Below are 13,016 nucleotides of genomic sequence, written 5' to 3'. Positions count from 1 at the left end.
TCCCACATATGAATGAAGTCATATGGTTTTCAATTTTTTTTTTGTCTGACTTATTTTGGTTAGCATAATTATCTCAAGATCCATCCATGTTATCACAAATGGCAATATTTCATCTTTTTTTATGGCTGAGTAATATTCCATTGTATACGTGTACCACCTCCTCTTTATTTAATTATCTATTGCAGGGCACTTTCATGTCCTGGCCACTGTGAATAATGAGACTATGAACATCAGGGTACATATATCTTTGCAGATAAATGTTTTCAGGTTTTTGGGTAAATGCCCAGCAGAAGGATTGCTGGATCATAAAGTAATTCAATTCTTAGTTTTTCGATGAACCTCCATACAGTTTTCCATAATGGTTGTACCTATTTAACCAGCAGTATATGAGGGTCCCTTTCGATCATTATTCTCTTCAATATTTGATATTAATTGTTCTGTTGATGATAGTCATTCTAACAAGCATGAGATGGTAGCTCATAATATTGATTTGAAATTCCCTAATAGCTAGTGAAGTTGAACATCTTTTCATATGTCTGTTTGCCATTTTTATGTCTTGGAAGAAGAGTCTGTTTAGATCCTCGGCTCATTTTTTTTTAATTGGGTTCTTTGTTTTTTTAATTGTCTAGTTGTATGTGTTATTTACATATTTTGGATATTAGGAGTTTTTCAGAGGCCTTGTGCGGAAAATATTTTCTCCCATTCGGATGGTTGCCTCTTTGCCTTGTTGATGGTTTCTTTTCCTGTGCAGAAACTTTTTTAAATTGATATAGTCCCATTCATTTAATTTTGCTTTTACTTCCCTTGCTTTTGAGGTCAAATTCATAATGTCCTTTTGAAATCCAAGGTCGATGACTTTGGTACCTGTTTTCTTCTATGCAATTTATTTTCATGTCTTATAGTCAAGTCCTTGAATCATTTTGAGTTAATTTTGATGTATGATGATAAAAAGCTGTCTAGTTTCATTCTTTTGTATATGGATTTCCAGTTTTTCCAGCACTATTTATTAAAGAGGATTTACTTTCTCAATTGTATGCTTTTAGCTCTTTTGTCAATAATGATTTGCCTATATATGTGGGGATTTACTTCTGGATACTCAAGTCTGTTCCGTTTGTTTGTGTGTGTTTTTTTTTTTCTGCCAATACCATGCTGTTTTATTGTTGCTTTGGAGTATAATTTGAAGTCAATATTTGATATTAATATTTAATATTTGATATTTGTCTCAGGATCACTTTGGCATTTCAGTATCTTTTGTGCTTCCACAAAAATCTGTTGATTTTTTGTTCTATTTCTTTTTAAAATGTCATTGGGATTTTGATTGGGATTGTATTAAAACTCTATAACGCTGTAGGTAATAAGGTCATTTTAACTATGTTGATTTTTCCAATCCAAGAATACAGAATATCATTCCGTTTTTTTTGTTGTTGTTTTGTGTGTGTGTGTGTGTGTGTGTCTTCTTCAATTCCTTTTAGTAGAGCATTATAGTTTTCATTATATAGGTCCTTCACATTTTTCATTAGGTTTATTCCTAGGTATTTTATTCTTGTTGTTGCAATTGCAAAAGGGGATTGTTTTTTGTTTTTAATTTCCTTTTCTCACAATTCATTATTATAGTACTGGAATGTTATTGATTTTTGAACATTAATTTTATATCTTGAAACTTTACTGTATTTGTTTATTACTTTTAATATTTTTTTGAGTAGAGTATTTAGGGTTTTCTATATAGAGAATCACATCTTCTACAAAAAGTGACAAGTTGACTTCTTCATTCCATATTTAGATGCCTTTTATTTCTTTCTCTTGCCTGATTGCTTTAGCTAGGACTTCCAACACTATATTGATAATAGTGGTGGTAGCAGACAACCTTGTCTTATTCCTGATCTTGGAAGGATTTTAGTTTTTCTCCATTAAGTATAATGTTGGCTGAGGTTTTTTTTCATATATATAACTTTAATAATGTTGAGATACTTTCATTCTTTACACACTTTATTAAGCGTTTTATCATAAATAGATTCTGTATTTTGTCCAATGTTTTTTTCTGCATATATTGATATGATTATATGATTTTTATTCTTTATGTGGTGTATCACATTAATCAATTTGCAATGATGACCATCTCCGTGCACCTGGGATAAAGCCTGCTTGATTTATAGAGTATAATCTTTTTATTGTGTTGCTGTATTTGATTTGCTAGTATTTATTTAGGATTTTTGCATCTGTATTCATGAGAGATATTGGTCTGTAGTTTTATTTTTTCTGTGTGTTATCTTTACTAGGTTTTGATATTAAAGTAATTTTGGCCTCATAAAATAAGTTAGAAAGTATTGCCTTCACTTTGATTTTTTGAAAATGTTTGAAAAGAATAAATATTAACTCTTCTTTAAATGTTTGGTAGAATTCACTGGCGAAGCCATCTGGTTCTGGACTTTTAGTTTTTGGAAGGTTTTTGATGATTGTTTCATTTTCCAGTTGCTTAGATTTTTCCAGTTCTTCATGATTCAGTTCAGTAGGATATATTTCTAATAACTTGTTCATTTCTCCTAGGTTATTAAATTTGGTGTATAATTTTTCATAATATTCTTCTATGATCCTTTTTATTTTGATAGCATTTGTTGTAACTTCTCTTTCATCCATGATTTTGTTTATCTGTGTCCTTTCTCTTTTTCCCTTAGTGAGTGTAGCCAGGGGTTTGTTGATTTTATTAATTTCTGCAAAAAAACCAGCTCTTTGTTTCATTACTTTTTTCTATTATCTTTTCGTTCTCAATTTTGTTTAATTTTAATTATTTCCTTTCTTCTGCTGACTGGGCATCATTTATTGTTTGTCTAGTTCTTTAAGATGTAATATTAGGTTGTTTTTTGGGGGGGGTCATTCTTGTCTCTTGAGATAAGTTTATACTGATATGAACTTTCCTCTTATTACCACTTTTGTTGTTTTCTAAAAGTTTTGATATGTTGTACTTTCATTCTCATGTGTTTCTATGTATCTCTTGATCTCTCCTTTTATTTCCTCTCTTACCCAATCATTCTTCCATGCATGTTGTTTAATCTCCATGTATTTGTGGTTCTCAATTCTTTATACAATTGATCTGCAATTTCAAAGATTATGATCAAAGAATATACTTGGTATGATTTCAATGTTCTTAAATTTGTTGAGCCTATTTTTATGTATCAACATATGGTCTATTCTTGAGAATGTTCCATGTGCACTAGAGAAAAATATGTAAGCTGCCATTTTGGCTTGTTGGGCTCTATAAATGTAAATTATGTCCAATTGGTCTAACGTGTCATTTAAAATGATATTTTCTTATTGATTTTCTGGTTGGATGATAATTACATAGCTGACAGTGAGATGTTTAGGTCTTCTAATATAATTGTGTTTTGTCAATTTTTCCCTTTTGTTCTGTTAGTAATTTCTTTATATGTTTTGGTGTTCCCTGATTGGAGCATAGATATTTATAAGTGTTAGGTATTTTTGATATACGGTTCCCTTTATCATGACAAAGTGTACATCATTATCTCTTTTTACCTTTTTCATCTTGAAGTCTATTCCATCAGCTATAAGTACGGCTAGACCCACTTTTCTCTGGGTGCCAATTGTTTGGAATACCATTTTCCACACTTAATTTATTTTTTTAATTTTTAATAGTTTTTGTATAATATCTGACTTCCTAAAAAAGTGATTTCCCTCTTAATATCTGGGGACATGCTGTACTTTTGATACAAGGAATCTCTTCTCTTGACCAAGCTAATTAATATTGACATGGGCACCTGATGCATGTCAATTCATTTCCAACTATTTCTTCAGGATTTGTTTTTTTTAGATTTTAGTTAGTAATGAGAGTCACTGACATTCAAATTATTAGGGCCATGAAATGGAAGCTATAGGAGCTATGAGTGACTGTTTCCTACCATCCTTCTAGAAGAAGCAATCTAGAGTATAAAAACAACTTCACACAGAATATTCATGGACCAATGATGAAGAGACAGAGGGTCTTGGGGGAGGTACTAGTTTTCCTTGGAAGCCAACTGCCCCAAAGCCTTCCCTTAATTATGTGTGATACTCTCATATACTTTCAACAATTTTTTCTTGTTACTCAGCAATTTCAAGTTGGGTTTCTGATATAGCTACAAAGAGAACTTTGATTAATATACAGAAGCATATATAAGCTGCAGTCAAAAATTCTAGTTGGAACTACTGCACAGGTAAACAAAAAGAACTAGGAATTGTGTTTTGATAGCTTTTAAGCATTAGCAAAAGAACAGAAGACAAATAATTTAGGTGACAATAAAATTATTTAAAAGCATTTAAAACAAAATACTTTCATATTTTATACTTATCTGAACATATTAAAATTGATGTAATATGCTATGAAAATAATATAATTTTGTTTTATGTGTAAGATTTGAAATAATATTAATTCCCTCAAATGAAAAATGCATCATGAATTTCAGTTTCTAGCTGCGTTCTTTTTTTTTTTAAATAATTTTCAGGTGTACATTATAATTTGACATCTGTATATTCTATCGTGTGTTTACTACCCAAAGTCCAGTTTCCTTCAGCTACCATATATTTGATCCCCTTTACCCACTTCACCCTCCCTCTTTCCCCCTATATTTGACCCCCTTTATCACTTTAACTTTGAGTCTATATTTGTCCTCGCAACTGAGATGTGTCTCCTGAAGGCAGCATATGGTTGTTTTCTGTTTTTTTGTTGTCGTTGTTTTGTTTTTTTAATCCAATCTTCTACTCTGTTCTTTTTTATTGGTAAGTTCAGTCCATTTACATTAAGGGTAATTATTGAAATACAAGTGTTTCCTATAGCCATTTTATCTATTCTAGTAGCTCAGTGTCACCATTGCTCCTTTGCCATTATGTTTCTGTCTGTTATTTTAATTTGATGGTGTTTTATGGGTTTTCCCTTTGTCCCCTCTTGTTTTTTGTTATGTATCTCAGTTCTGGGTTTCAGTGTATGGTTACCTTTAAGTTTATGTAAAGAATACTTATATATGGTAGTCTACTTTCTTCTGCATGGGCCTTATCTCCATTCTTCTTTACGTGTTTGGACATTTATTCCTTCCCATTTTCTGCTTTTGTTTTCTCAAATTATCCCTATATATGCTGAAAATTCATTTCCATGTTGCAGTAGCTGTTACCTTTTTCTCTTTTTAGAGTGTTTTCCTTTTTTTCTTATTTTTGCCTTTAACCATTATAGAATATTTAATATATATATATATCAGGAATACACTGTTCTCATTAAGGGTTTCACTATCCTGCTTTCATCTGCATAGTAGTCATCTTACTTATAGTTATGTGTTTTTTGTCCTTTTGTTTCAGGAAGAATGAACCCCTTCAGTATTTCCTGTAATGCAGGCCCTGCAGTGGAGAATGCCCTTAACTTTTGCAATCATTGAAAAGTCTTTATTTCTCCTTCATATCTAAAGGAGAGTTTTGATGGATTTATTATTCTTGGCTGCTAATTTCTTTTTTTTCAATATTTTTAATATTTGGTTCCACTCCTTCAAGTGTTTGCACTGAGAAGTTTGATGATAGTCTAATGGGTTTTCTTTTATAATTTACTGTCTTCTTTTCTCTGAATGCCTTGATAATTCTTTCTTTGTCATTAATTTTTGAAAATTTTAATATAACATGTCTTGAGAAAGACTTTCTGGGTTGAGATAATTGGGTGTTCTATTTGCTTCTTGGATTTGAAGATCCAGTTCTTCCCATAGGTTTGAAAAATTCTCATTGACTATTTGTTCGAATATGCTCTCGGTTTCCTTCTCTCTCTGGTACACTCATTATTTTTATGCTGCTTTATGTGATGGTGTCAGACAGTTCTTGTAGTGTTCTTTCATTATTTTTTCATTCTCAAGTCTCTTTTTTTTTCTGTATCATTTCCAGATTTCTGTCCTTGATGTCAGTAATTCTTTTCTCTATCTGCTCAGTTCTATTTCCTAAGTTTGCTATTTCATTCATCATCTCCTTTAATTTTTTTTTCATGTCCAGGAGTTCTATTTTTTTTTATGGTTTCAATATTTTTGGTAAACTATATGTATTGTTTGTTTATCTTGATTCTAATTTATTGGAATCGTCGGTCAGAATTTTTTTCACCTCATTGAGTTTTTTCAGAAGTGCTATCCTGATTTCTCTGTGATTTAAATCGCATAAATCTATGCCTTTGAAATTATTTTCTGGAGTTTTTTACTTTATTTCACGAGCTGCCTTTTCGCCTTTTTTTTTTTTGGTGGTATTTGATGGACTATTTCTCTACTTGGGCATTAATGGGAATTTACTTTGCTTTTTTCTTTTTTTCTTTTTTAAAGAAAATTTATTGTATAGTAATCTCTCTTTAATTTGGTTGATGAAAATGGGTTTTTCTTTTGATTTCCAGTAGGTGGCATCCAAGCCTCTTGGATCTCTGCTTTGAAGCTAAAAATGCCCTATCCTGTCTGGTATGTGCCTGTGTGCCTCTGTGGTCAAGTACCTAGGTCCCTGGGCTCCACCACCATGAAAAGTTGCAATGGGTGATAAGGGGCTGAGTCTCTGAAAAGGTTCTGAAGTCTCATTATTGCCTTAACAGTCAGATACAATGTTCATCTGCTTTCTTCTGACTCAGCCTGTCTGGGTGGGGATGGGGTTGATTAGGAGAAATCTGTGGTATGTGTGGCTGTTTCTCTTCCTGTAACGCTGTCCCCCAAGTTTCAGCTGTCTTGCTTCCATATAATTGAGCCTGTCTCTTGTACCGGATGTAGTGCATGTTTCAGTAGCGATTGTGAAAATTCCCCCGGGGATGTTAATTTTAAGGAAATATGAGTGGGGAGGGCCTGCTCTGGGTTGGTGGGGGTTGGAACATGGCTAGGCTCCATGATTTAGTCTCCTGCTTGACAATGGCAATTGTTAACCACAGCTGTCGCCCCTCCATGCACAGTCTATTCCTTGCTCCCTGCCCTGGTGTCTGGGCTCCACTGCATGGAATATGCTGATCATTCAGGCAGCACTACTCCAGGCTTCAAAAGGCAAAGTCCTGGCCATGAAATGATCTCTCCTCCTCTTCCTGCAGGATGCACTGGTGGCATAACACAGCTGTTTTTTTTACACTGCTAATTTGCCTTTCAATCTCACTGTGATTTGCCCGCCTTTGGATACTCTGCTGTGTAGATCTCGCGGATGTGCTTGTGTGCAGGTTGGGTGTTATTTGTTCACCTGTAGATATACAGCTTGTTATTTCAAGGGAAGAGACCCTGGGAGAACCTTCGTGCTGCCATGCTTCTGATGTGACTTCCCACTTCATAATTTTTGTGAAAGTTACTTTGTCATAAATGATTAAAAGATCTCATGGAAAATTAAGTACACAGAAATAAGGGAGATAATAATGTGGACATTATTTGTCAATTATATCTGAATAAAAACTGAAAATGTTTTTAAAAGTAGAATATTTTCAAAGACTAACTCCAGCAACCTTACAATTTTAGCTACGTTCGATTGCCTAGTATTTGCATCCCTGTTATTTTTATGAACTCCTTTATTTAGTAAAAAAAAATAAAAAATACAGGAATACATTAACTTTATAAACAATTAAGGAAATAGAATAACCTATAAACCAATTTTTTTTCCCCTAGGAAGATATATTGGCTATGACATTTCTCTCATAAACTTTAAAATGTCATTTTTTAAATGAACAATATTTTAAATCTAATTTAAATTTAATTTTCCATCAATAAAGAAGATAAACATTTATTAAATCATATGTCTATAGCTCCCATTCATGCTCAGTTGTGAACAATAGCAAGTGAGCAAAACAAAATTGAAATAAACAATTTTAATTATTTCAGCCTGTTCTGTAATAGGTATGAGAGTGTTACTGAGTCACCTGATATCATTCATGTCAGACCAGAGAGAATCAGATTTAGGATTATTTTAAGCTCTAAGAAACTATAAGCCTGGTTCTCCTCTAATTATAGATATTTCCCATTTTTTTCTTGCATAAGGTGCTAAAACTATCTGTGCTGAAATTTCTGCTGAGCCATTTTTTTGATGACGTATTCACTTAACGCATAGTCAGCACAAACACACACTATCTCCTGCCAGTGACCCATCCTGATGTCCGAATTTGTCATCATTCAAGTCCCTCCTACATGATAGTCAATGTCTCCATATGTTCCTTGTCAGAAAGCACAGAATTAACTGGAAGAAATAACAATTCAAGCTCTTAGCAACCTCTAATATCATTGGGTTTTGACATATTAGCTTGCTCTTATAGGCAAGTGATCAGAAAGGGGGAAATATTCAGACAAATGGGTCCAGATGTAATTCTAGAGTTAGGAACACTTTACGCTCAAGAGAGTATGCAGTAAAGAACAAAAAGGCTTGCCCTATTACAAAGATGGACCAAAGTTTTGGTAAATCAAGAATAAGTTAATAATAGTCTTTCAAACAGGTGTGAGGTGGTATCTCATTTAGGTTTTGATTTGCATTTTCCTGATGTTTACTGATGTTGAACATCTTTTCATGTCTGTTGGCCATTTGCATGTCTTCTTACGAGAAGTGTCTGTTCAGGTCCTCTGCCCATTTTTTAATTGGATTATTTGCTTTTTATTGTTCGTTTGTTTTAGACAAGGCAATCCTTGGTTTACCTCACAGATTGCCAGGAATTTGTCATCTTATAATCCCTTATTTTTTATTTTTTATTTATTTATTTATTTATTTTTATTTTTTATACCTACAACACCTGGTCTTCCTAGGTGGTCTCCCATCCAAATACTAACCAGGCCTGACCCTGCTTAGCTTTTGAGATCAGACAGGATTGTGCTTGTTCAGGGTAGCATAGTTGTATGAGTTTTTTGTATATTTTGGATATTAGATCCTTATCCAAGGCACCGTTTGCAAATATCTTCCCCAATGTAATATACATATGACATTATTGAATTATACACTTGAAATCTATATGATTTTATTAACCAATGTCACCCCAATAAATTTAATAAAAAAAATAAGTTATCATGTGAAAAGTGATAGCTTCTTAAGGGTTAATCTTGAACTGGTTTGTATACAAAAGTGTTTCTCAAATTTAATGTGCACACAAGTCTTTTGAGGATCTTGTTAAAATGCCAATTCTAATTTAGGAGGTCTAGGGTGGGATTAAGATTGAGCATTTCTAAATACATCTCAGGAAATGCTGATGCTCTTGGTCCCAGGACCATACTTGAATAGCAGGGAACTACAGAATATTTAATTAAATATTTATTTTAGACAATAATTTCCATCATAATGAAAGAATAGTTCCAACAAAGACCTTTTTTATTGATAATTAGGATATTCCGGTCATGAGAATGTTTATTGATTGATGGATCATATCACTGAATTGCTGTAGCACATAACCTAGGAACAAAGACCATGCATGTTTGGATTTACTTACTTGTTGTTTAATGCAACAACACCAACTGTGCTTCTAGGAGTTGACATACTGGCCACATAATTCCACTGACGTCCCTCAGGGTCCCATCTTTCTACAGTATTTAGATAACTCCATCCATCATGACCACCCACAGCATACATTGGTCCTTCAAGTGTGGCTACACCTTAAAGACAAAAATCATATGAGGTCTCACCTAGGTATTACATACATAATGGACATTGTTTCATTTTGCAAGCAACTAACATTGAAAAATTGTTTCTTAAATGATTGTAGGTACAAATGAATAAATTACTGATCTTAATATGAAACTAAATGAGGTTGTTTAATCTGGGAAAAATTTCAGGCATAGTTACCATATCATGGAAGAGCATTGTTGTAATATTACAATCAAAAGAGGTAGTGGAATACACCATTTCTAGGGACATAATAGAAAAGGAAGGCTGACTAATTTTGATGTTGTCTTTTTAATGTAAAGGATAGATGAGATATGACACTGAATCTTAGATAAATCTTAGAATGGTAGGTTAACTGTGGTAGGTCTTTCTAATTCTTGCTCTTTATTATAGGGATAAAAAAAGATTCTCATCAGATAATTAAGAAGACAGAGTTTTTGAGGTTTAATTAGAAATTTCTTCTATTAAATATTATGAATATCACCTTTCTAACTGCTTCTTGTCTGTTCTGGGAAGACACATAATTGGCTTTTTTACCCACTTTCTTCACCATCTCAATGAGCCTCTTAGATATATCTGCATCGCCTCTCCTACCTCTTTAGTAACAGCAATAGATTTAAAAATTTGCTCTGATTTCTACGTAAGATATGTTTTCTAAGTTATGTCTAGAAATCACACTGTAAAAACTGAGCTGAATATAATTATATAATCTACCATCTGACATAGATAATTTATCAGATAATTTGGGACAAACAATAACAAATATGGATCTACCACTGTTTAGCTATGTAAAAGTCAGTTCTTTAAAATGGCAATTATTCTGTTTTTGTTGTTGTTGTTTAAAAAACTCTATGATATTGAAAATGTATGGAGTCTAGCATGAAGAAAGATTTACTCTGACGAATATTCATGAGAATTCATGAGAAAGTTCCCCACAGTTCCAGAAGTCTCAACTCCGTCTTTCTTGGACTTCTTTGGAATCGCTGGCATACATATAACTTAAAGCTGCTCTTAAACAAAGTGATTTTTCTAAATATCCCTGTGTTGGACCTGCATCATAAGGCTTTTGCTTAAATAGAGATTTGATTCTTCTAGGAAGAAACATAATCCACCAACTAGAAACACTATGTCTCTTCATCATCGAGTGCTCTTTTTCTCTAAATTGTGCTTAGAAGAAAACTTCCTGTTGTAGTTTTATGTTCCTCAGTAATGAATACCTTCTAAAAATTGTATCCTTCCTAAAGTGGAACCCCTTTAAAATACCAGTAGAAGGAAGGCAGGATGATCAAGTATAACATCTGAAATGAGAAAAAAAGTTTCAAAAGTTTTGACCATTTGCTTAAGCTTCTCTCCATTTTGTAGACATTTCGATTAAAAGTTTGGCTAAATCCAATGATGTGCAGCTGATTTTAATTTTTAGATAGCTCTACCCATACATTTTTTAGAAACTATATAACATTAAGCTCTTACCTAAGCCGTGCCTATGTGTTGACATGGGAGGCATCGCAGTCCACATTTTGCCCACTGGATTAAAACATTCCACAGTATTCAAAGTTTTTAAACCATCTCTTCCTCCCACAACATATAGCTTATTATCAATAACTGCAACTCCAAACTGAAGCCTACGACCACTCATGGTGCCAATATGTAACCAGCTGTTGGTCCTGAGGTCATATTTTTCAATTGTAGTGGTACCTGTTAAAGGGATATTGAACAATATTAAATATTACTTGTATAAAAATTTAATTGGCATCATTCACATTATATTTATGTACCTATAATTTATAGCATAGAATCAGTGATTGCAACTCAAATTGAAGAAAGTAGTCCAGATGGCTCTCCAACCTGGCAGATAAGACAAGGATAATAATATTTGACCAATCCTGGATCCAAAAGGAAGAATTAGAATAAAATAGTTTATTTAATATGTGTGTTTTTAAAATTCCTAATGGTTTCTTTAGCTATATTATGCTACTGGTAGTACTAACACAGGTGTCAAACACCATATTTTATGATGAAATTTACCTACCTTGGAATCTGTTATAACTGTCTACATATCCATTATGTATTTTATGACCTACAGCCATTTAATATATTAGCTAGTACCTTTTTATTTTATTCAGTTTGGAGTGTGTGTGTGTGTATCTGTGTGTTTGTGTGTGTTGCTTTAAAATATAAATGATCGACTGGGAGGAAACATGGCAGAGTGAGAGATGTCCTCAGATCTCTCCCCTTGAAACAACAATAAGCTGAACATCTAAAACTCAACAAAAAACACCCAAACAGAACAAGAGCACATCTCAGCATGGGATCTGCGCATAAGAAATACCACAGGTCAGAACCCCGGGTGCTGGGCAGTGAACTCGGAGAAATAAAGAAGCTGCCTCTTGCAGCCCTCGGAGCTCTTTTCAGGAGCAGGAGTGAAGGTGCGGCGACTTCCCCGATCAGCCTGCCAGGAAGTGCGGGAACTTCTAACAACTGGCATCAGGGCCCAGTCATCAGAGCAGAAAGCAGAGAAGCGGGACGGGACCACAGAGAAACAACAATTGATTTTTACTGGCCCCAGTTGCAAAACCGAGGCTGAGCTGCTGCTCTCAAACCCAAACTAGAAGGCACCTCTCCCTGTAACACCCAGACTGAACAACATGGAGCCCCAGGGGAATCTGAGCAAACGCTACTGAAACTGTTGCTAACAATGACAAGGACTGAAACTGAGAGTAGCAAGTGTGATTAAATATCTACGAGAAAATAAAAAAGACATTTAGTCTTTAAATAAAGCAGAGAAACAAATGGCTTGGATGCCACCTACTGGAAACTAAAGAAAAGTGCCTTCTTAGCAGCAAATGAAAGAGATATGTTTATATAATAAATTTTATTTCTGGAAAAACAAATGAATACACTTTCATTAATGCCCAGGCAGAGAAATGGTCCATTAAACACCATGAACAACCAAGGTGACAAGGTATCTCAAAAGAAAGAGAAAAATCTCTAGAAAATAAGCTTACAAACATAGAAATATGCAACTTAAATGACAGAGAATTCAGGATGGCACTCTGAGAAAACTCAGTAAGTTCCAAAACAAGTCATATCAACAATCTTAGGAAATGAAAAAACACCTAGATGAGTAGAGCAAAGAGATTGAAACCCTCAAAAGAAATAGTATAGACCTTCTGGAGATGAAGAACACACTGCAAGAGTTGAAAAATGAAATAGCAAGCTTGAGAAATAAAGTCGTCTAAATGGAAGAAAGGATTAGTGATTTTGAAGACAGAAATCTAGAAATAAATCAGAAGGAAGAAGGGAGAAACCAAATCATAAAAAAATAATGAAAGAGAAATATAAGAACTAGCTGATACTATCAGGAGAGGAAACATAAGAATAATGGGCATTATTGAAGACAAGGAAAAAGAGCAGGGACTACAAAC

General features: G+C 33.6%; 1 protein-coding gene and 1 pseudogene across 2 annotated transcripts in view; both read right to left on the bottom strand.

Moving 5' to 3' along the window:
* The window catches only part of KLHL4 (kelch like family member 4), a 151,967-nt gene that overhangs the window by 34,187 nt on the left and 104,764 nt on the right, over positions 1-13,016 (bottom strand). For both annotated transcript variants that reach the window (XM_025040407.1, XM_006905926.1), the window contains exons 7-8: positions 11,062-11,286; positions 9,419-9,581 (exon numbers count right to left, since the gene is read on the bottom strand). In XM_025040407.1, the coding sequence (XP_024896175.1) occupies positions 9,419-9,581; positions 11,062-11,286 (388 nt within the window). The remainder of the gene's footprint in view (positions 1-9,418; positions 9,582-11,061; positions 11,287-13,016) is intronic.
* LOC112471776 lies at positions 8,720-8,838 on the bottom strand (annotated as a pseudogene).

This window comes from Pteropus alecto, unplaced genomic scaffold, assembly GCF_000325575.1.
Source record: "Pteropus alecto unplaced genomic scaffold, ASM32557v1 scaffold231, whole genome shotgun sequence".
NCBI classification, from domain to species: Eukaryota; Metazoa; Chordata; class Mammalia; order Chiroptera; family Pteropodidae; genus Pteropus; species Pteropus alecto.
The sequence above is the reverse complement of the archived record's forward strand: the minus strand, read 5'-3'. Positions and strand labels throughout refer to the sequence as shown.